Raw genomic sequence first — 22531 nt, 5'->3', positions numbered from 1 at the left:
GAAGGCCTTTATAAAACATCCACCCAATCATTAAATCAAGAAATATCCAGTGGGCATCAGCTCTGTTTTTTTTTTTTTAAGATTTTATTTATTTATTTGACAGAGACACAGCGAGAGAGGGAACACAAGCAGGAGGAGTAGGAGAGGGAGAAGCAGGCTTCCCAAAGAGCAGGGAGCCCGATGTGGGGCTCGATCCCAGGACCCTGGGATCATGACCTGAGCAGAAGGCAGACGCCCAACGACTGAGCCACCCAGGCGCCCCTGGGCATCTGCTCTGTACTAGGAGCTATGCTAGCTACTGAAGTCAAGGGGCTTAGAGTTCCATAACGAACATTCGCTCCCAAAATGCATTAAAATATTAAGTGCTAGAAACAGGACAGCAGGCTTTCTATGGATCAGCGTTGAGGGAGGGTAATTCAATGGAAGAAAATGATGTTCCCTAAAAGGCATAGCTCCCATTTCTCTGATTTTGTTCCTACCTCCTTCTTGTCCCCATATTTCCCCTTCCCATCCCAGCGGATTCCCTTTTCTTTGGCTATCTTGGCATCCTTTAAAAAGCCCAAAGAATCCAAGATTTAAGCCTGCCTGCTTTATGTTGGTTGTGTGTGATCTCGGACAATTAATGAACTTCCCTGAGCCTGTTTCTCCATTTGCACAATGAAGGGATCGGATCAATCCAAGGTTTGAGATTTATTCCAACCAAGGTGATATTCACACTCCTGCACACTGCGCTCTGCAAAGCCTTTTCTTGCTTTGCACGGCTGCACGCATCCCTGCACCCCCACCCCCGTGCCACCTGGCAAACATCAAGACAGCTCAAATACCTCCGGGCAAGTCTCTCCTGCTTACACGCACAACACATAGCATTCTAGCCTGTCCTTCCTCTCCACTACCACTACCTCATGAGAGACCACAGGAGGGAAAGGACAGGGGACACAGACTTGGGTTTGAGTCGCGGCCCACTCACCTCATCTCTTGAGCCTCAGTTTCTCACTGGTAACCTGGGGGAAATACCTAAATTCGCATGTTGAACCAGTCTATGGGGATTAAAAACAATGTATGTCAAGTGCTTGGCACCTAGGAAGCGCTCAATAAATAGCGACTGTACAACACCTCTGGGGAGGCCTCAGCGTACTGAATTATGAAGTTCTCGGTCAATCTCTCGCGCTAGACTGCGCGCTGCCTGAGGGCATCCCTTCCTCAGCGCTGCAGGGCGCGCGCAAACATGCGGGGCCGGTCGGCGCCGAGGTAGGGGGCCAGGCTGGCCCGGCCCGGAGGGACGCGGCCCCAATTCCCGGGGGGAAGGCGAAGCCGGCGGACCCCACCTCCGGGAAGTGACGCCACGGGGCGAGCAGCGCTGGAGCAGGGGCCGGCCGGAGTGGGGCGCGCGCAGCATGGCGGAAGCGGAAGGGAGTTCGCCGCTCCTGTTGCCGCTGCCACCGCCCCCGCCGGGGATGGCGGAAGTGGAGGCGCCGACGGCGGCCGAGACGGACAAGAAGCATTTCAGCGGCTCGGGAAGCAGCGCCATGGACGTAGAACGGAGCCGCTTTCCCTACTGCGTGGTGTGGACGCCCATCCCGGTGCTCACGTGAGTCTCTCCCGGCTTCCGCCCGGGGACGGGGAGAGTCGGGCGGCCCCGGGCCAGCCTCCGCCTTCGACGTGCTGCAAGCCCTTTTCTCGGGTCCGGCCCGCACCCCTCGCCCAGTCACCAGAACCCCGCCACCTACGCGGTGCCAATTTCTGCTGACGGATGGGACACGCTCCTCGCCCTCATTACACCTGGTCTAGTCAGGGAGAAAGACAGTTGTAGACCGGCGGAAAAGGTTCTGTGGCTGGGAAGCGCAGGACCTGTGGGCGAACGGAAGAGGGGCCCCTCACCGGGTCTGAGGAGACCTCTTCATTCATTCACTGCTTTATTCGTTCATTGAGCAAATGCTTGCTGATCACTTCTATACGCAAGACTGAGTCCAGAGGCGGGAGTGAGAGTGTGGCTGGGACCACACTGCCTCCTGAGATGTCAACATTGAAAAGGCCCCCAGGCATCTGGGAGTCCAACCCTTTGTCTCGTGGATGGTGAGGCTGGAGATCACACACAGTTTCAGTTGTAAAGCGAATTTAGGTGCCAGGGTGTCTACCTCCCAAAGCAGTGTTCCTTCCATGGCCTCGTCCTTTGTCAGGAGAGAGAGCAGGTGCTCCTGTAGTCCGGCCGCCTTTTAGGGAGGAGGAGCTCCTGGGTCAGGGAAGCTGGTTTGCTCTCCTACTTCAGCCTTGACAACCCTCACAGTGCCGGACTATTGGCCAAGCTCTTTCGCACCTATTTTCTCTGAATTTCACAGTCATTTTCTAAGGTAGGAATTTCTGAGATGATGAAGCTGAGCTTCCTCTGTACCATTAAAGGTCTTGGTCAGGTTCACATGCCAATGAGCAGAGGCATCCCAAACTCAGTCTTCTGACTCCATAACATGCTCTCTCTTGACTACCTCTCCTCACCTGATGAGATAAATTTGTTCCCTTTATCATAAACAGCCAAGTGGTGTGGAGAAGGGACCATCTTTTTGGCCTTACATGTTGATGATCCAAAAATGACTTTAATTTTCATATTATGTTAAAATATACTTCACTTGCTTGTGTTTTCAAATACTTATGCATTTATTAAAAGCATCCAAGTCTGAGTCCTTTAAAAATAAAAATTTTAAGAAAGTGTGTTCATTCATTCATTCATTCATTCCGTGTTCTTGTAACACATTTGCTAAGTGACTCCTTTGTGCCCAGAGTAGTTCTAAGTGATAAAGATATAAAGTGACAAATGAAGCAGATATGATCCTTGCTGTCATAGAGTTTAAATCCTGGTGAAAGGAGATAGACAGTAAACAAGTAAGCTAATAAGAGAACTTCTGATAGTGATTACTGCTATGAAGAAAATAAAATGTTAACGTGAGAATAACTGGAAGGGATAGTCAGGGAATGTATCGGTTTTACTAAAAACATGTCTTCTTTCCTTAAGATGTCTGGTTTTTCCCTGTTCTCAGAAACACATTCATGGGGCACCTGGGTGGCTCAGTCGTTAAGCATCTGCCTTCGGCTCAGGTCATGATCCCAGGGTCCTGGGATCGAGCCCCGCATCGGGCTCCCTGCTTGGTGGGAAGCCTGCTTCTCCCTCTCCCACTCCCCCTGCTTGTGTTCCCTCTCTCGCTCTATCTCTCTCTGTCAAATAAATAAATAAAATCTTGTAAAAAAAAGAAAGAAAGAAACACATTCATAGAGTCCTCTGCTCTTCAGAGAGCTGATAGCAACATGAGGTGGAGGCACCATGATCCCCAGTCAGCTGGGCCAGGAGCAGCTCACACCTCATTTCTGTTGGCATCTATGTGCATGTGTTCATAAGATAAATAAGACATAGCCCCCCTGTCGAACCTCCAGCAGGAAGGGGAGACAGATGAACTAACCATCGTAGTGCATCATGATAATTGCTGACCTAGAGTGCAGAGCTAGGAATAGATGTGGCACAAGGAACTGTCATCTGTCTTTGGAAAGGGGAGCAGAGAGGAGACAACTGAATCCAAAGATTTGTCCACCCCCTCAGAGATGTTGATAATTCTGCGTGAAAAGCCAGATAATAGCTACTGCTACTAATAAAAGCAGCTAAGATTGGATACGTACTCTGTTCTGGACTCTAAACATTTTGTATTCATTATCTTATTTAGTCCTATGTCAACCTAATGAAAATAGATACTGTCATCCCCATTTTGTAGATGAGGAAATAAAGGCTTAGAAGCCAGCATGGGGCTCTTTCCACTGAGACTGTCTACCTTACCAGCTGGAGCTCTCCAGGGAAGGAAGTAACTCCTTCCCTCCCCCCTACTCTCCCTCCCTCCCTCCCTTCCTTCTCTGAATAGTTATTGAGGATCTATTATGTACTAGGTCTGAGTAGACAGCAGTCCACAAAGCAGCTTTGGAGGTTGCCTTCATGGAGTTTCCAGACTGACAAATATTTGGAGAGTTTCTTCTCTGTGGCTTCCCTAGGCTTAGGGCTCTGCTGTTGTCTCCAGACTTTACTCTGATTTCCGGCACAGCTATGGTTTGTGGGTTACTGGTCAAACCCAGACCTTCTCCCAACCAGATGAAAGGAACTGGGGTGGAGGCGGGGGGTGGTTCTGAGATCAGGGTCCGAGAAGCCAGAGGGGCTACTTTCCCATAATTCTGAGTGCCCATCCTGTGGCCACTGTAGCTCTTTAGCAACTTTTTCTATGCCAGTCCAGCCAATTAGATAGCAAGTATTTATCGAACACCTCATGGTAACAACATTGAGCAACTACCAAATACAAGGAAGTGTGTTAAGCTCTTTGCAAGCATGGCCTGTTTACTCCTCACAGTAGCCCCCACATTGAGGTAATTATTACATCCACATCTCACTGACAAAGTTGGGAATGAGTAACTTGCCCAAAACAAAGTCAAGACTCAACCCAACCCTGGGCGCCTGGGTGGCTCAGTCGGTTAAGCGGCTGCCTTCAGCTCGGGTCATGATCCTGGAGTCCCGGGATCGAGTCCCGCATCGGGCTCCCCGCTCGGCGGGGAGTCTGCTTCTCCCTCTCCCTCTGCCTGCCGCTCCCCCTGCTTGTGCTCTTGTGCGTGCTCTCTCTCTCTCTCTAATAAACAAATAAAATCTTAAACAAACAAACAATCTGTGTGGGAGGGAAGGGTTTCAGGGAAGGTGGCACGGAGGAAGTGAGGAAGTAACAGTAGGGAGAAGGATAACGATAAGGACAAAAGCACGGTGTATTCCAGGAACTTAAAGTCCAAATTTTTAAAAAATCAAATCTCAGTAGACCCCAATGTGCAAAACATATAGAAACCCCTGATCCGCCTGTAGTGTGAGAACCAAGGCATTACCGGGCCTAGGTGCTGAACAGACTGATCTGGTTTAAGGACTCACAGAGGGGGATAAAAAGCACTTAGTCCAGGGCCAGTGGCCAACTGCTGGTTTCAAAGCTGCACCCTGCTCGGGAAGGGGAGGCAAAACCTGGAGGTGCAGCTCAAGGACGCGATTATTAAGGGCTGGAGAAGTCAGCAAAAACTTCACAGAGGAGGTAACTTTTTAACCCTGACCCGTGAAAAGACACGATGTCATCAGGCAGAAAGCAGAACTCTGAAGCAGCCCAGGGCTGCATGTGCCTGGAGAACGTGAGGGGACAAGAGTGGAGGGAAGAGGGTGGCCAGTTCAGAGGCTATTCCGGAATACTGGCAAGAGGTGATGGTGATCCTGACTAGAGGATTGGTGCTAAGGTGGTGAGAAGCAGATGGATTCAAAAGATCCTTACAAGGAACACTGGGTAGTTTTATGACCAATGGGAAAGAGGCCTTTCTAGGTCCGCTGCCCGGGCATCTGAAAGGATGGTGTGGCCAGAGTGGTCTCTTGAGAACGTAATTCAGGTTCCATCATTTCCCTTGCTTCACACCCATTGGCTTCCAGTTACACTTGAAATACACTTAAAACTCCTTCCAACAGTTTGGCCCTGCTTATCCCTTGAAATCACCTCACCCCTCTTTCTAGCTACATTGCCTGCTTCTGATTCCTCAAACACCAAATCTTCCCACCTCAATGCTCTTTTTCATTTGCATCCATCTGGAACACTCTTCCTCTAGAGCTTCACACAGCTGGCTGCTTCTCGTCATTTAGGCCTCAGCTTAACTGTCCATCTTCCCAGACCATGCCTTCTACAGTAGTCACACACCACCCCAGGAAACCCAGATCTCATTACTCTGCTTTAATTTCTTCATAGTATCGACTACTATCTGAAATTAATCCTGTTTACTTACATGGTTACTGTCTGTCTTTCCCCACTAGTATGTAAACTCCAAGAGAGCAGGGATTTTCTTATTTATTATAGTCCCCAGAGGAGTGCCTGGCATGCAGCTGGAGCTAAGAATTCACTGACTGATAAATGATGAATGAATGAATGTCCTGAATTTAAGAGTGGAGTCAGGCTCTGAAGTCAGGGCTGGGTTGAGGCTTTTTTTTTTTTTTTTTTTAAGATTTTATTTATTTATTTGAGAGAGAGAATAAGAGAGCATGAGCGCCCCACAGATTGGTTTAAATGCCTCCCCCTCACTTTTTTTTGTTTAACTTTTTTACTGAGATATAACATACACTGTAAAGTGGACAAATCTTAAGTATATGGCTCAGTGAATTTTTGCATATGTATATATATACTCATGTCACCCAGGTGAAAATAGCATTTCCAGTACCTAAAGGGCTCCCTTGTGCCGGTTAATTCTGCCACAGAAATCACCCCTCTTTTGCCCCCTCGAGCACCATAGGTCAGTTCTGCCTCTTCTTGTAGTTCGTACAAGCAGAGTATTACGCATGGACTTTCGTGGAAGGTTTCTTTCACTGCCTGATGTCTGTGAGAATATGTGTTGTGTGTAGCAGAAGTGTGTTCTTTATTCATTGTTACATACTATTTCATTTCATTACTATACCCTAATTTACTTATTCATTTTACTGTTGTTGAACGTATGGATTATTTCTAGTTTTTTTAAAGTCAGCATTATTGGGGCACCTGGGTGGCTCAGTCCTTAAGGGTCTGCCTTTGGCTCAGGTCATGATTCCGGGGTCCTGGGATCGAGCCCCACATTGGGCTCCCTGCCCCTGCGGGAAGCCTGCTTCTCCCTCTCCTACTCCCCCTGCTTGTGGTCCCTCTCATGCTGTCTCTCTCTCTCTCTCTCTCTCTCTCTCTCTCTCTCTCTGTCAATTATATAAATAAATAAAATCTTAAAAAAATAAAATAAATAAAATCAGCTTTACTTGGGGGGTGGGACGGGGTGGGTTAAACAGGTGCGGGTATTGAGCAGGGCAGTTGTGATGAGCACCGGCAGTTGCATGTCAGTGATGAGTCACTAAATCCTGCACCCGAAACTGATACTGCACTGTATGTTAACTAGCTGGAATTTACATAAAAACTTCGGGGAAAATTCAACTTTATTGGGATGTAGTAGATATACAATAAAGTGCATACATTTTAAGTGTGCAGTTCAGTGAGTTTTGACAAATGTTGTTTCCAGCTATGTTGAACGAAGGTGCTGTGGGTTTTCTTGTACGTGGCATTGGCGGACATAATAAGCTTTGGTTTCTGTTGGGTGTACACTCTGAAGTGGGGTTGCTGAGGCATAGAGTAATTGCCAGCTTTTGAAGGCAGTAGAAACAATTCCAGTTGCCCCCCATCCTCCCCACACCCCATGTTACTGTCCTTCGGGTTTAGCCATTCTGTGGGGTGCAGTGGTATTCCCTTGTGCTGTTCATTTGCACTCACCCCTCTTCTGTGCCTCCCCAGCTCCCCAGCCACCCTAATTGGCACTCATTGCACGACAGTATAGTCACATATTCTCACACTGGATGGAGTGTCCCCAGCGTCTGTCTAACCAGCCAAAAGACCCCCTAAGCTCTGCCCATCCCTGTCCCTGTTTTCACAGGTGGTTTTTCCCCATCATCGGCCACATGGGCATCTGCACATCCACAGGAGTCATTCGGGACTTTGCCGGCCCCTACTTTGTCTCGGTGAGTTCCCATTCTGCCCCCCTCTGGTGGGTTCCAAGGCTTCAGTGGAAGGCTGGCCTGTCTTGCCTGAGGCAGCTTTCCAGGCTCCCCAAGGCCCGGGAGAATGCAGGTACCAGACAGTCCTGGCCCTGGCCCTCTGCTCTTCACCAGTGTTTGACCCCTTTCCCCCTTCTCTTGCCTCCAGGACAGGCCAGGAGGGCAGTGTGGCCAGAAGGATTCTTAAGTAACTGACCCAGTCCTTTGCCCACCCCTGGGGTACCAAGACATGGGTAGGGGTTAGAGGCAAGAGTGGAGAGTCAGACCATCCAGGAACCACATCTCTGGACCTTCAGAAGGTGGGAGTCACAAGGTGGGGACACCAGGGAGGCTGATGTGGTTCCCCGGGTGTGACCATGGAGAAGAGGGGCATGGGGCTTCTAGAATGAACCAGCTGTGTCCTTCGGTCTGTTTCCTGGGGATGTGCCCGAGATGGGTACAGTGGCCCTGCTCCAGATGAGCAGGCAGTGTCCTGCCTATTGCCAGGGTGCAGCTTCGTCTCCATTAGAGGCTGGAATGAAGAGATGTGACTGTACCAGCCTAGTTATATTAATAGATGTCATGACCATCTTAACATGACAGAGGTCTTTTACTCTTATATATTTTTATGGTAATTCATCTTTGACCAGCTCCGTCAGCTGGGTCTTCCTGATTCTGAACCCAAAATCTGCCCCTACCCTTATGTGGCAGGTCTAGGGCTTGGGTGAAACATGTCCCTCGTCGGAAGCCTCTCCAGCCCCCTCCCCACCCCCCAGGACTGCCCTGAATGATGCAGTCAGGCTGCAGTCCAGACACAGGGAAGAGCCCCGTCTGGGCCCAACTGTCGGGTCAGGAGGGCAGAGGGTGTTGTCATTTGTACCGCAGAGGAAACTGCCTCCTTGTGATCACTCAGAGATGGGTCAGAGAGGGTGAGAGAGTTACGTGGGAGCCGCACTCCGGGGCCTTCGTGGCTGGCACTCCCAAGTCTTTGGTGTCCGGATGCCGCGCTTCGGGCACTCCTGCTGTGCTGCTGCCTCCCCCCAGGAAAGCTGCTGCTGGCCCTTCAGATGCTGTGCCAGCCCCAGAGCAGGGCCCAGACCCCACTTCTGCCCACCTGACCTATCGCCTTCTTAGTCACTGCACTTCCACCACTGACCTCGTCTGTCTGCCGGGCTAGATGCGGGTCCTCCACTGACTTCTGCTCTTGTCCTTCCACAGGAAGACAACATGGCCTTCGGGAAGCCTGCCAAGTAAGTGATGAGCACCCATGTGACTAGCCCTAGGGCCGGGCCTTCTGGGACACAGCGGGAGTCAGCACCCTGAGGATGGGATGAGGGGAAGGATAGCCAGGCTCCACCAGAGCATACAGCCCCTGCCGAGCATCTCCTGCACCCGTCCCTGGCTGCGTTTTTACCCACAGACCATCTAGACTTTGCCTCAGCTCTACGTGGTTGTATTCAGCTCCATTGGAAGGATGAGGAAAGAGAAGGGGCTGGTCATGATGACACAGGAAGTGGCAGAGCTGAGATTCACACCTAGGTGTCTCATTCGAAAATCTAGATTCTTCTGCCCCTCGGGAGTGAACAAGTCATTTAAGATGTAAAGGAGGCACTGCTTGGACCTGGGCTGGAAAGTTCTGCTTAGAATAAAAGTAGTCAGGCCCTCTGGGACCTATTACTATGTTTGGGTGTTTGGAACTTTTGGTCTTCATTTTCTTTCTTTCTTTTTTTTTTTTTAAGTAGTGTCTACACCTGACATGGGACTTGAACTCACAACCCCCAAGATCAAGAGTCGCATGCTCCACTAACTGAGCCAGCCAGGCACCCCTTCATTTGTTCTGTCTTGGGGGCCCATTCAGCTGTGGGCCTGGTGACAGTATGCTTAGAAGAGCCCCTGTGGTCTGAGGCTGCCCCGGCTAAGTCAGGCCCCAGGGAGGGGCTGGTCCCCTCCGCACAGCAGGGCGCTGGCTCCCCAAGCCCTGCTGACTTCCACAGGCAGGTGGAAATGTGGCCCAGTGATGTCTGGGCTGGACGTCTGCGCCAGGCTGCTTTTCGGGGTCAGTTTTAAGGGCACCCGTTTCCAGGCAGGAGCCCCTGCGCAGCCCCAGTTCAGGCCCTGCCTCTAGGCTCCTCCACCAAGCTGTTCCCCACAGAGCAGCCAGAGGGCGCCCTGCCCTCCCAGCATTCCTGGCTGGAGCCCCCCGGGGCACTCCACTGTCTGGCACAGCCGCTCTCACCCAGCTTGAGGTCTGTGAGCTTTTACCTCCACAGACTCTTCTCCGACTCACCCCAGTCCTCCCAAGTGGGAGAGGGAGGGACAGAGAGCATGCTGCTTGTGAATAAACTCAGGGTGACATTCAAGTCCCCCAGCACGCGGCCCCGCCTGCATCTCCTGACTCTGTTCCTCCCTCTGACTCCTCCAGCAGTACCCAGTCTCTTAACTCCCGGTGCAGGCCGCACAAGTCTGTGCCTCTCCCTCTGTTCGTGCTCTGCCCTCTGCTGTGCATGGCCAACCCCTCTTCCTTCACACTAGATGCAGGTGTCACCCCAGAATGCCTCTCATACCCCCCAAATGAGTTAGTCCCTACCTTTCCCAGCGTCCACAGGGCACTGGGCATGTCACACCGTGTTACGGGTGTCCACTGTGTGGCTCTTGCCCTAGACTTACCTCACCCCTGCAGCCTCCGCACCCACAGGACCCTGCACAGAGCAGGCGTCAGGAACATTTGTGAGGCTGAGTGACCATAAGAGAGGAGAGCCAGTGCCCAGAACCCGCTCTCTCCTCCCAGGTACTGGAAGCTGGATCCTGCTCAGGTGTACACTAGCGGGCCCAACGCGTGGGACACTGCTGTGCACGATGCCTCTGAGGAGTACAAGCACCGCATGGTAGGTGGGCTGCTCCTGATAGCAGGACCCGGGCTGGGAGGTCCCCCACAGCCCTGCCTGACCCACCTGACCCAACCCTTCCCGCATCTCTAGCACAGTCTCTGCTGTGACAACTGCCACTCACATGTGGCATTGGCCTTGAACCTGATGCGCTATAACAACAGCACCAACTGGAACATGGTGACGCTCTGCTTCTTCTGCCTGCTCTATGGGAAGTATGTCAGGTGAGCCGTCCACCCGCTGCTCACCCCTGGGGCCGCTCTCTCCCAAGGATCCCGTCAGGGCTGTTTGTGGCGTCCTGCAGCCAACAGGGACAAAGCAGATGCTGGTTGGAGCCGTGAAGGTTCTAGAGTAACTAGCTGAGTTCCTGGTGGAGAGGAAGGTGGCTGTGCTGAAGTCCAGCTCCACCTGGGTCCAAGCCCAGGTCTGTGTGATCTCAGCCACCTGCCTTGGCCTCTCTAAGCAGCGACTGCCCTTGGGAAAATGGAGGTTATGATTCTGGCTCCTCGGAGAGGCTGTGAGCCCACAGAGCCCTGTGCTCAGGTCAGGTGAACACGGAGCCCCTCAGAGGAGGGGGAGGTAACTGCCCCACAGGATTCCTTCCCACCCTCCCTCATCAGAGGCAGGGTTCTGGGTAGGGGGGCCTCAGTGATGGCCTGGGGGGACCTTTGAAGCCACAGCCTCAACCTGTAAGGTCAAAGGCATTATTCCAATTCTCAGGTAAAGGGAGCTCAGAGAGGTTGAATGACTCACCCACCTGGGAGCCAGCACATGCCTGGTCCCACTTGGCCGCCTCTCCAGGCTTCCCGCTAGCTGCGTGCATCATTAAGAGCTTCTGGAAAAGAGACTCTAGGGGTCTTTTTTTTTTTTCTTTTAAGTCCAGAAGTCCTTTAGAGGTCCCCAGAGAAGACCATAACTGTGGTCACAGAGAGACTGAGGTGGAGCCCTGACCCCCAGCCCCTCAGCTCCAGCCACAACGTGCACTATTGCTGATCCCTGCCCTCCCAGTGGGCCTCATTAGAGGGCAGCCTGGCTTCCACACCGAGACTGAAGACCCCCCCCCAGAGAGAGATGATTCTAGATGGAGCACCGAGGCCCGGAGAGGGTGAACACATCTCTTGTACCTGCCCAATGAGGTGTCAGATGTCTGCCAGGAACCTGGAAGATTGGTGGCCCTGCATAGTCGGTGTCGAGCCAGGCTGGGCCCATTCCCTTGACTGACCAAGTGTGGGGGTGAGGGAGTGGTTCCAGGAGCTTCCTTAGGGGCAGCAGCCCCATCTGGGCCGGTGGGCAGACAGGGCTCTGTGAAGCACACCCCACTCACCAGGCCCTTCCCACTCAGACTCCTCTCTCTCCTATCAGTGTCGGGGCCTTCGTGAAGACCTGGCTGCCCTTCGTCCTCCTTCTGGGCATCATCCTAACTGTCAGCCTCGTCTTCAACGTTCGGTGATGGCTGCCTCATGGCCCTGAACCCACCAGGTTCCTGAGGAGGCAGTTGCCACCCCTTTTGGTTCCAGATTCTTTCTTCTCACCCCAAAAGGCCGGGATGGGTTTGCTGGTTTTGATCCAGGGGTCTGGGCTAGATGGGATGGAACAAGGGCTGAAGATGAGCATGGGGCGGGGGTGTTTGCTTGTTGTGTCTCACAGGTCACTAAGAAGCTCCCTGTCCCCTCCTTCCCAGGCTTGTGACCCCCGCCCTTGAGGCACCCTCTTTGTTCATCTGTTGGAAAGGCCTTAGTTTCCCTCTGTAGTGCTGCCCCTGCCACTGCCTGCTGGGCTCCCTCTGCCTCAGCCCAGTGCCCGGCGGGGAAGGGGAGCACATTTGGACCACCGGACAAGGCAGCCCAGGGGCCAGAGCTGGATTTGGAGCACATCTGCCTGCCAGGGCTCTGGCCTCAGGGTGGGTGGAGTACCCTAAGAAGTCTCCATAAGCTAAGCTGCCCTGGGCCCTTCACCACTAGCCTCTAGAATGTTCTAGTAGGGCTGGATGGGCCCCCGATCAGATGTCTGCGCGAAGCTGCACTAGGGGCGGTTTGTGCCCCATCTCCTGGTGTCCTCCAGCCCATGCAGCCCCTGCTTCCTCCTCTCCCTGGGCGCCCCAGCACGTGAGCCCATCTCCCCATGCAGTTGGGGGGGCCAGGTCGGGGCTCCCCCAGCCAGTCTGGGGAGATGAGTGATGCTGCCATGCCCAGAGTGACCCCCTGCAGACCAGAGCAGTGTAAACAGGCTTGGCTCCAGCCAACAGGGACAGGTGCGGGCCTCACACCGGCGCGCGGGTGACGGTGCCCCGTGGGTCCAGGACACCGGGGGCCGTCATAGCAGCCAGCACCATCAGGGAGCTGTGTCCTCCCACCTGCCACAGCCCCCCGTAACTTCAAGTTGGGGGAAGGACGTGTGCTGCCCCCCCCCCCCCCCGCCTGCTCTGCAGATTCCTTGCGCGGGGACCCCCTGGGCAGGGCAATAAAGAGTTCGACTCCAGATGGCGTCTTGTCCTTCCTTTCTCCCTTCAGTGGCCCCTCGCCCCTTCAGCTCGTTTCTTCTGGCTGCCCTGGCGGGGGCCCCAATTGCCAAGGCCATGGTCGAGCCCTTGTCCAGTGCCCACCACAGGCAGAGCTTACAGGGACATCTGCCCCCCTCAGGTCCCTCCTGCCCCAGGCCCGGGTCGTGGGGGCTCCCCGCCCCTCCAGATCCACCATCCCAGAGCCCTCTCCTCACGGCAAGTGAGCACGAAACCCTCCCATGATCCCAGTTGGGAAGAACTGGCAGTAGCCTTGGGAGGTGGGGCTGTGCAGACCGGCACCTTGGACCTGTCCCCTTAACCAGGGCTGCACAGCCTGGGATAGCCAAGAGGGCCTCCCCAGCCCCTGGCCTCTGCCCTACCCATCCGTCATATTGCCAGGTTCCTCTTGCTGACCCCCAGCGATCAGGTCACTGCCCTGCTCTCCAGCAAGACGGCAGCACTTGCTCGTTTCTGGTCCTTTGTTTTCCACCTGTTGAAATCGTGGTCCTTCTTTCCAAGACTTGGCTTCAAAGCCTCTTCCTGCGTGACGTCTTTCCTAACCTTGCTCTATGGCGTGTGTCGTTTTAGTTGAACTAGCAAAGGATTTGGTCTCTGAATCCTGAGGGTCTTTTGTGTTCATCCTGACAGCTGCCTTGAGCACAGCCCTAGCGGCTGGCCCCCAGGGCCCTGGAGGGGTCTATCAGCTCATCCCAGACTCTGCAGAGCTGGGGTTTCTCCAGGGCAAGACAGAGGAGCCCCCTCCCTTCTTCATAGCAATTCCATTTTCAAAAATGCATTTTGCGTATTGGGATCCATCTGAGGGTTGTTTGGGGGGAGAAGGAGTTCCAGTATGGAGGACAACCACAGCAGAATGGATAGACAAAAGTAGTAAGGTCTGCTCCCGCCCAGCAGAACTTTAAATTAGCCTTGGGGAAACAGGATATGAAGAGGTGGCTGAATGCTTACTGTGTGCTAAGCCTCGTAATGAAGTGTCATTTATCCTCACCACAGCCCAGTGAGGCCGGTGCTGTCGTCCCCATTTTACAGATGAAGCAGGCACAGAGGGGTAAAGTGGTTTGCTCAAGGGCACAGAGGTAGGAAGAGTGGAACCGCATTCAAGCCCAGTAGCCTACTTCCTCAGAACCACCCTGTGGCTGGAGCACAAGGGGTAAAGCAGGAAGGGGCTGTTCTCCAAAGGACTGGCTACTGTGACCAAAGAGAAGGGAGAATGGATGCTGGAGGCAAGCCAGGGGACACTCCTTGCTCCAGTCCCAGGAGATAGCTGCTGTCGCTGCCCTTGTTTTATAAAGGCAGAGGGTGAGGCTTACAGAGTTTGTCACTGATCCAAGTCCACGGGGGACCGTGTGGCAGAGCCAGAAGTTTAAGCCCGACCTGTTGGCCTTCAGGCCCCTGCCTCTTCACCTAAGTGCAATGACAGCCTGGAGGCAGGGGAGCCCCAGAAGGAGCGGCGGCAAGTGGGGAGAGCACTCCTGCGGCTGGGGACTGGGGAGCAGCAAAGGAAGCAGAGTCTTCGGGTAAGGATGTGGGAGACAAGGACATCAGAGCCACACTTACGGGCGCGGGGGTCTGGGGGTCAGGCTGAGGAGTAGGGCGGCCCAAGAGTTAAGTCAGTGTCTAAGGGAGGCTGGGCTGGTTGGGAGCACTTTTGTGAATGAGCCAGAGGGTCACCCTGGTTGTCTGCTGGCACCTTCCAGAGCTGAGGAATGACAGATGAAAGTAGGGTGCCGAAAGGCCCCTCTGACGGCCTTGCGTGGGCAGGACTAGAGGGGCTGAACGGAGGCCAGGAGGCAGGGAGGCCGAGGGTTCCAGAAGAGGTTGGGCCAGTCCTGACACCTGGGCAGTGGGGGAGCAGCAGCGATGGGGGACAGCTGGGGACGGGAGGGGGGCAGTCTGGGTGCTGGCAGCAGGCAGCAGGCGGCTGGGGGTGTTCACAACGGCAGGAACTTGGAAATAAGAGATTCGGGGGTGGAAGATACAGACTTAGGGGACAGCGCAGCTGGGCTGGGGCCAGCGCTGCCCGGGAGGCACATGTGGACAGGGACGGGCAGTGGTTGTCAAAATGGACTGTTGGAGAGGGGCCACCTGGTGGTACCTTCTCTGTGCTGGCCGGGCACTGTCTGGTCCCTTGGAGTAGGCTCTTCACACCTCCGCCCATAGTTTGCATAGGAGGAAATTGCAGCTCAGCATGGTTGAGACATCTGCTTAAGATCACACGGTGGCAGAGGAGGAACTCTACTCGGGGTCCTCTGACTGCAGTCTGTAATCCTTCCTTGATCCTGCTTCTTAGAAAGATTTCTAACCTTGCTTTCAAAGCAAGTTCCTATCAGCAATTCAGCAGGCCGGGTGGGGCAGCCGCCCATCCTACAGATGAGGCCACCGAGGCACTGAGGGGTTGGTGCCTGCCCAGCTCACAGGAGGTACAGAATAAGTCTGCAGCGGAGCTGGGGCCAAGCCCCAGGTGTCTCCCACCCACCAAATCAGCTCCGGGTTCTCTGAAAGCTGAGGCTTGGGTGCGCCCGCAGGGTGCCAGGAGTCCAGGCCCGGTTTTGCATCATGCCCTGCTCAGAAGGTGTTTCCTCCTTCTCAGGGGCAGCTCCTCCAGGCTGCTGGTTGAGTCAGCCTTAGTCCCTCTCTGCTCTGCTCCCCAAGTTGAGCTCTGAAACTCGGCTGCCAGCAGTGCAGGAGAGCCCAGGTCACCCTGCGAAGGTGTCTGATCCATACTGGACCCCTACAGGTAACACACCTCAGGGCCAGGGTTCCCTGCCAGTGTCCCAAGGAGCAGACACTGCCACCTGGTATCCTGGGTACCCTCTGGGGCCTTGGGGGTCAGGGGAGAGGGGAGTGGGTCTGGGACTGGAGCATATTGACCAATGGGTCTGTCCCATAGTATTGAACCAGAGTGGGGAGGACCGGACACCGGATTCGGCCTCTAGAAGGAGAGGAACTACAGGGAATGGGTGCTCCTGGGGACCCTAGGCTCAGATGCCCACAGCCCAGCCCAGGCGGATCTGCAGGACATCCTCCACCTCTATACTCCTACACACGCGCCCCCGGGGTCCCCGGGGCCCCAGAGCACACAGCACGACACAGCCCAGACACACATCCAGCAGAGGAAGAAGTACACAGGGCACATACCACACCGTGCTGTCACCCAGCAAGTCACTGAACAAGACAACAGTCACCCACGCGGCGTCACATCGTGACATGATGCACCAACACACAGGCAGTGATACAGTATTCACACCCACAAAACAAACAGCCTCATAGACGCCACTGTGTGCAGAGCCTGGGCCATACTGAGACTTGCAAGGGCACATCACACAGGCGTGGGCCCTGGGCCACAGGAGAGCCCCCGGCCGTGCATGTACGGCACCCAGCACTTTGAACACAGCGAATGTTCAGGAAGTATTGTTAATACGGGGCATACACGGTACTCTGTAAAGACGGCAACCCCAAGCCCGCGGGTTGGGGGGCAGCAGAGGGAGAAGGCGCTCTCGGGCTTGGGCACTGACTCACAGCAGCGGGCACAAGCCAGGACTCGCCTGCCAGAGAACCCTCTTCCCATCTCAGGCCTGCCTGGTGTCCTGACATGGCCTGGGAGGGGATGGGAGGGGCAGCAGGGGAGGAGAGACGGCCCAGGGGGCTCAGGCCATGCCTCCGCTCTGGCCACGGCTCAGTCATGGGCCCCTTGCCACGTCCACATGCCCCTTGGAGCTGGGCAAATGTTTTCCTTCCGGAGTCACCGTGGTACCTGAGCAGCCTGAGCCGCTTTGCAGCACTTGGCCTCCACTGCCAGATCCAGGTCCTGGGCCGGGGGAAGGGGGAGAATCCATGTGGCCAGAGCAGAGAGGCCCAGGGGCTGCAGGCAAGAGGGCAGGGCTGGCAGCAGGGGCATCATCCCGGCTGGAGGCCTCAGAGGGAGTGGGTACAGTGGTTACCTCAGCGGGGAGGAAGCGGGGGTGTGGGCCGGGGAGGAGGTTGCCTCAGACAGGAAGGCCAAATGGGCCAGGGCAGGGTGTAGGTGAAGGGTGGAGGGAGGGAACCCATATTGGAAGGTTCCCAGGGAGAGGGCGGTGAGCAGATCGGTGTGTGTGCCTGTGTGTCTGGGCATGGGTTTGTGTGTGTGCCTTCCCCATGTGTGTACAGGTGTATTTCTGCATTCAATTAATCAAACTTCTACCAACCGTCTGTTGTGGGCAACGTGTGGGCTTTTGGGGTGAGGCCCTGTCCCTGTCTTCAAGGAGCTCACAATCCAGTTGGTGGAGGGGCAACGTGCATGCAAAAGTCAGTGTGATTTGTGTGTATCTCGGGTCATATTTTTGTCCCGAGTTATATATTCTGTGGGGCCTCGTGTGCAGGTTTCAGAATATGTCAGGCACATCCCCTGGTGTGGGCATGGGTCTGGGACTAAGACCACATAGGGTCCTTGGTGGGGGATGGGTGTGCATGCGTCTATCTATGCAGGTATGGGTGCACCCGTGTGATCAGGTGGCCATCTCACTGTGGGTGCACATCTTCAAGTGTGTCCGTATGTCTGTGAGCCAGTGTGTGCACGGGTCCATGGGTCCATGGGTGTATCTCATGCCACCTTGAGCTCAGCCTTCCTGGAGTCGTACGGTGCCCATCACCTGGGCATATATTTGGGCAGAAAAGAGCAGCCAGCTCCAGGATGTGCCCTGTATTTGGGCAGGGCTTGACCTGCCCCCTTGATCTGCCCCCCAGGTCGCCACGTGTGCCCAGCTGGGGCACTGCCCCAGCTGATGCCCCAGAGGGGCCACCCATCTCAAGAGGGGCTCCGGGCCCTGCCCGGCCTCCTCATGGCACACAAGCCACAGCCTGAGGCTGATGGATTGTTGGACCTCAGCTTCCTGACAGACGAGGAGCAGGAGGCTATTGCCGATGTCCTGAAGCGAGATGCCTGCCTTCGCCAGTTGGAGGAGGGCCGGGTCAGGTGAGGCAGGTCAGGGGAGCCCGGGAGGATGGGGCCTCAGGCACTGGGAGCCCAAGTGCGCCCCTGCTGCCTCCTGATGTGTGGCCTGTCAGATATCTGGGTGGTTCCTGTTTTTGCCCATTGGTCACCTCCGCCCTTAACCAGCGCGGCTCTCTACCTCACCCAAGATGGCTGCGCCAGCTCCCTGACCAGCCTTCCTGCCTCCAGGCTTGCCCTCTCTGACCCACTGGTCACGCTGCAGCTGGAGCTCCCCAGATCTGTCCTTAATATTCCCTGCTGAAAACGCCCATGGTTCCTCAGCACCTCGTGTCAGGGGCAAGCTCCTAAGTGCGGTCCGCAAAGCCTCCCTGATTAGTCCCTGCCAGCCTCCCCGGTCTCATCCTCCACCAGTAACCCCCGCCCCTGACGCACATACCCACAGTGTCCACTGGAGCCGCTCAAGGGCTTCAGAGTCGCTGAACACACCCTTCACTTCTATGCTATTCCTTCTTCCTGGAAGAGCACAGTGGCTGAGGAGCATAGGACTTACAAGTAGTGTTCGGGGACAGACAGACACCTCTTAGCTATGTAACCTTGGGCAACTCACCTGACCTCCCCAGCATCATTCTCCTCATCTGTAAAATGGGGCTAAGGAGCATTAGCTCATAGAATTAGGAGGAGGGATTATTTACAGTAGTCATTTAATGAATAATAATCATTCTCCTTCTCTGCCTGTTGAACTCCAATATGTCCTCCAAGAAGCAATTCAAATGTCACCTCCTCTGGGCAGCCCTCCTAGATCCCCACAGGCAAAGCTGGCCCTTCTCACATCCATCATGGCACCCACCTCATTATGGTGTACTTGTCTATTCTGGATCCAGTCTCCCCATCAACCTGAGCCCTTTGATCCAGAGTAAGGATTGAGTCTGATTTGCTGTTGTGTCCCTGGCCCCAGGTACAGGGCCTGGCACAGAGTGGGTGGCAGGAATGTTGGTTGGGTGACAGCCATGCCCTCCCCCATCCTCCAGTAAGCTTCGGGCCTCACTGGCAGACCCTGGGCAGCTGAAGATCCTGACAGGAGACTGGTTCCAGGAAGCACGCTCACAACGGCACCACCATGCCCACCTTGGCTCTGATCTTGTCCGAGCCTCTATCCGCAGAAAGAAGAGCTCCATGGGTAAGCGGAGACCCCGCCCCCCCGGGTCAGACTGGCTTCATACAGCCCAGGGCACTGGGTGTGCGTGGACAGGAAGAGAGGGCCCCTGGTACTGTGTGTCTTCGGGTGGGCACCACCCCTCCATGAGCTCCGGGAGGTGAGTGAGCATCTCCAAAGGCCAGACTTCCTGAGACCGAGGGTTCACAGAACTTCTCACCTGGGCACAGGAGACCAGGCTCCAGGCAGCGATGGGGAGCCTGAAACTGCTGAGAAAGAAGCTGAAGAGGAGCTGGAGCCCAGGTGAGGAGGGCCTGGCAGGGAGGGGAGGGTGTCTACCAGTCCCCTGGGGGCCTATCCCCTGACAATCACCTCTCCCTTCTCCTAGGCTCCCCATGGACAAGGCACCCCAAGAGATGCTCACCAAGGATGAGGTGAGTCATGAGTGACTGAATGAGCTAAGGAATGAGCCTACAATGCCCCTGAAGTGGAGGCGGGATGTGAGACTCAGGAGACCCAGGTCTGGGCCGCGTCACCCTTCTCTGTCAAATGGGGATACGGACCTGGCCTCTAAGGGAGTCTCAGAATCTGGCTATTGGGGTGGTGGGGGACTGAGCTGGGTGAGGTTCAGGACTCAGATACTACTGTCTGCCCCCAGTGGGACCCTGGGAGTCAGGCAGGGCAGGCCCTGACACGCAGAAGGGGGTGTGCCGTGCAGGCCGGACTGGTCCTGCAGCTGGTTAGCTGCTTGCCAGCCCCGCCTAGAGGGCTGTGCTAAATCAATCTGGGGTAGCCAGCTGGAGCCTCTGGCCTCTGACCCCACCGTGACCTTTGACTCCTTCATCACTAGTCCCCACCGTGACCTCTACCCCTTGCTTCTTTCAGAAACCTGATTTCCCCTCACCATATGTCCCGCTAAAGGCTTCAGATCATGAGGAAGAGCCCCAGGCCCAGGAAGGTGAGTGGGAGGGTGTGAGTTGGGGATTCCAGAGAGGTTTTGGGGGCCAGAGGCGTCTCTAAGTGACCCCAACCACCTGTGTTCACCTTCCTTCACCTTCTCTCTCCTTGGTGCATGAGTATGCGCGCGCGTGCGTGTGTGTACGTGTGTGTGTGTGTGTGTGTGTGTGTTTGTGGTGTTGTCTCTGGGGCTTCCCACAGCACTGGGGCCTGAATCTGCAGGTCCTGGGGGGTGGCAAACCAGTCCTTCCAAATTTGCTTAGGGGCGGGTGGGAGAGGGCCACGCTCAGTAGCTTCTGCCCCACCCCAGCCCCGGGCCCCGGGGACTCGCAGGTCTTTGCAGAGGAGGCGGACCCGGAGCCGGAGCCGCGGTCGCGGGAAGCTGAGTCGCCGCCACCCCCAGCCCAGGTAGGCGGGAGCGGCCCGCGGCTGCTCCCAAGACCCGGAGCGGATTCTGGGCGGGGAGTGCCCCTGCCCGGGGCTGAGAGCCGTCGGGGGAGGGGCTGGGAAGGAGTGGACGGCCCGTCACTTCCACCTCACCTCCCCAGACCCAGACGGCGCCCAAGATCCTGGAGAACGGGGAGGAGGCTCCGGGGACTGGCCCCTCACTCGACCGTATGCTCAGCAGCAGCTCCTCGGTGTCCAGCCTCAACTCCTCCACGGTGAGGGGTGAGGGCTAGGGCCTGGGGACGGAGGAGACGGGTGGGGGATGCTTACCGCCCCCCGCCGGCCTTAACCCCGCGCAGAGCCCCGGCCTGACCCCTCCCTTGCCCCCTGATCTGAGCACCTCCCCCCGACCTCGGCCCGGACCTGAGCCCTGCACCCCCGCCCTGACCTCCACCCCCGCCCGCAGCTGAGCAGCAGCCAGCTGAGCCTGTCCGGGGAGGCCGAGGCGGGCGCGGTGCAGGTGCGCGGCTCGGTGCACTTGGCGCTGCGCTACGAGCCGGGCACCGCCGAGCTGCGCGTGCACGTGATCCAGTGCCAGGGCCTGGCGGCCGCGCGACGCCACCGCTCCGACCCGTGAGTGCCCGACCCGCTCTCACCGCCCCACCCCAGCACCCTCCTTGGCCTGTCTTCCTCGTCTTCAAAATGGGAGTATCAACGTCCTTAGGAGGCGTGGGGATTGAGTGAGAAAACTCCTGGGAAGCCCTGCACGGGAAGCTGTGTTCTGGGCTGGGGCTGGGGAGGTTGGGGCTGGGGAGGTAGGAGCTGGGAGGGCCCCCACCATTAAGCTCTGGTCCTCCCCTGGCCTCCCACGCTCCAGCTACGTCAAAAGCTACCTCCTCCCGGATAAGCAGAGCAAGCGCAAGACGGCGGTGAAGAAACGGAATCTGAACCCGGTCTTCAACGAGACACTGAGGGTGAGGTTGCGATGACCGGGCGGCCCCCCATTAATGAACGGGACGCCCCTTCCTGCGGGGGCCGGCTGGCAGGGGCAGCCAGAGTATGGTCCTTGCGGGTCGCTCGGATCCTCCGCTGTGTGGGAGGAACGGCCGGGAGGCCCTCCGTCCATGCATTCTCCTGTGTGTCAGTGTAGTGCCGGGCATGGCGCTAGCCCAGACCCCCATGAAGGCCCTTCGGGGCCTCTCCGGATTCCCTCGTGCAAGGAGCGCGGTAGGACAAGCCCCGTCCACACTCCCGCAGCGCTGAAGCCGGGGCCAGCCGCCGTGGTCCGTTAAAGCGCCCCTCCTGTCCCCAGTACTCCGTCCCGCAGGCCGAGCTCCGGGGCCGCGTGCTGAGCCTGTCCGTGTGGCACCACGAAAGCCTGGGTCGCAACATCTTTTTGGGCGAAGTCGAAGTGCCTCTTGACACGTGGGACTGGGACTCTGAGCCCATGTGGCTCCCCCTGCAGCCCCGGGTGAGGCAGCCCGTCCGGGTGGGGAGACCCCGCGGCGCAGGTGTCCCGCTTGCACCCCACCGTGCTTTCCCCCAGCCCCCTCAGACTCCGCTTTCGGCCGAGCCTCCCCTCGGCCTCGCAACCGTACTGCCCCTCGGCGGCCGGTTTGGTCCTCCCGGCTGGCCGCGCCCCATCGTAGTCTGGAGACCCCACCCCTTTGGCTGCCCGTTTCCCTGGGACCTGCTCCCGCCCCTGACCAAGCCGCCTGTCGCCTCTCGCAGGTCCCGCTCTCTCCCGACGACCTCCCCAGCCGCGGGCTGCTCTCCCTGTCCCTCAAGTACGTCCCCGCCGGCTCCGAGGGTGAGTGACCGCCCCGCGAGAGGCCACGCTGGACGGGCCCTGGGAGGAGGGGGCCACCGGTCCCGCGAGGGTGTGGGGCGGCGGGGCCTGAGCTGAGCCTCTCCGCAGGCGCGGGACTGCCCCCCAGCGGGGAGCTGCACTTCTGGGTGAAGGAGGCTCAGGACCTCGCGCCACTGCGCTCAGGAACGCTGGATACCTACGTACAGTGGTGAGGGGCATCGGGACCTCCCGGCTTCCCTTCCTACCTCCCCCAACACGCTCTGGAGCTCCCCACCTCCGATAAACCCCTCCTAACCAACCACCCTTGATGCCCTCCCC

At 56.5% G+C, this 22531-nt stretch overlaps 2 protein-coding genes across 4 annotated transcripts in view; both read left to right on the top strand.

Moving 5' to 3' along the window:
• The first annotated feature begins 1367 nt into the window (after nt 1-1367).
• Nucleotides 1368-12933, top strand: TMEM222 (transmembrane protein 222). Its single transcript, XM_025855716.2, has 6 exons — nt 1368-1588; nt 7471-7555; nt 8789-8820; nt 10359-10455; nt 10549-10679; nt 11818-12933. The coding sequence occupies exons 1-6, from the start codon at nt 1395-1397 to the stop codon at nt 11903-11905; spliced, it is 627 nt and encodes a 208-aa protein (XP_025711501.1). The 5' UTR covers nt 1368-1394; the 3' UTR covers nt 11906-12933.
• A 293-nt stretch (nt 12934-13226) lies between these two features.
• The window catches only part of SYTL1 (synaptotagmin like 1), a 10659-nt gene continuing 1354 nt past the window's right edge, over nt 13227-22531 (top strand). The window contains exons 1-14 of one of the 3 annotated variants that reach the window (XM_025855714.2): nt 13227-14490; nt 15564-15710; nt 17699-17927; nt 18935-19083; nt 19290-19362; nt 19448-19493; nt 19945-20017; nt 20327-20424; nt 20565-20678; nt 20870-21036; nt 21281-21377; nt 21716-21874; nt 22135-22213; nt 22322-22421. In XM_025855714.2, coding sequence (XP_025711499.1) covers nt 17737-17927; nt 18935-19083; nt 19290-19362; nt 19448-19493; nt 19945-20017; nt 20327-20424; nt 20565-20678; nt 20870-21036; nt 21281-21377; nt 21716-21874; nt 22135-22213; nt 22322-22421 — 1346 coding nt within the window. In that variant the 5' untranslated portion in view covers nt 13227-14490; nt 15564-15710; nt 17699-17736. Of the gene's footprint in view, nt 14491-15552; nt 15711-17698; nt 17928-18934; nt 19084-19289; nt 19363-19447; nt 19494-19944; nt 20018-20326; nt 20425-20564; nt 20679-20869; nt 21037-21280; nt 21378-21715; nt 21875-22134; nt 22214-22321; nt 22422-22531 lie in introns of those variants that run through there. The other 2 variants (XM_025855713.2, XM_025855715.2) reach the window with 2 other exon arrangements.

Source organism: Callorhinus ursinus, unplaced genomic scaffold (genome assembly GCF_003265705.2).
Source record: "Callorhinus ursinus isolate GAN/ISIS: 27379988/994484 unplaced genomic scaffold, GSC_fseal_2.0 scaffold18, whole genome shotgun sequence".
NCBI lineage: Eukaryota > Metazoa > Chordata > Mammalia > Carnivora > Otariidae > Callorhinus > Callorhinus ursinus.
Note: the sequence above shows the minus strand (reverse complement) of the source record. Positions and strands in the feature narration are given on the sequence as shown.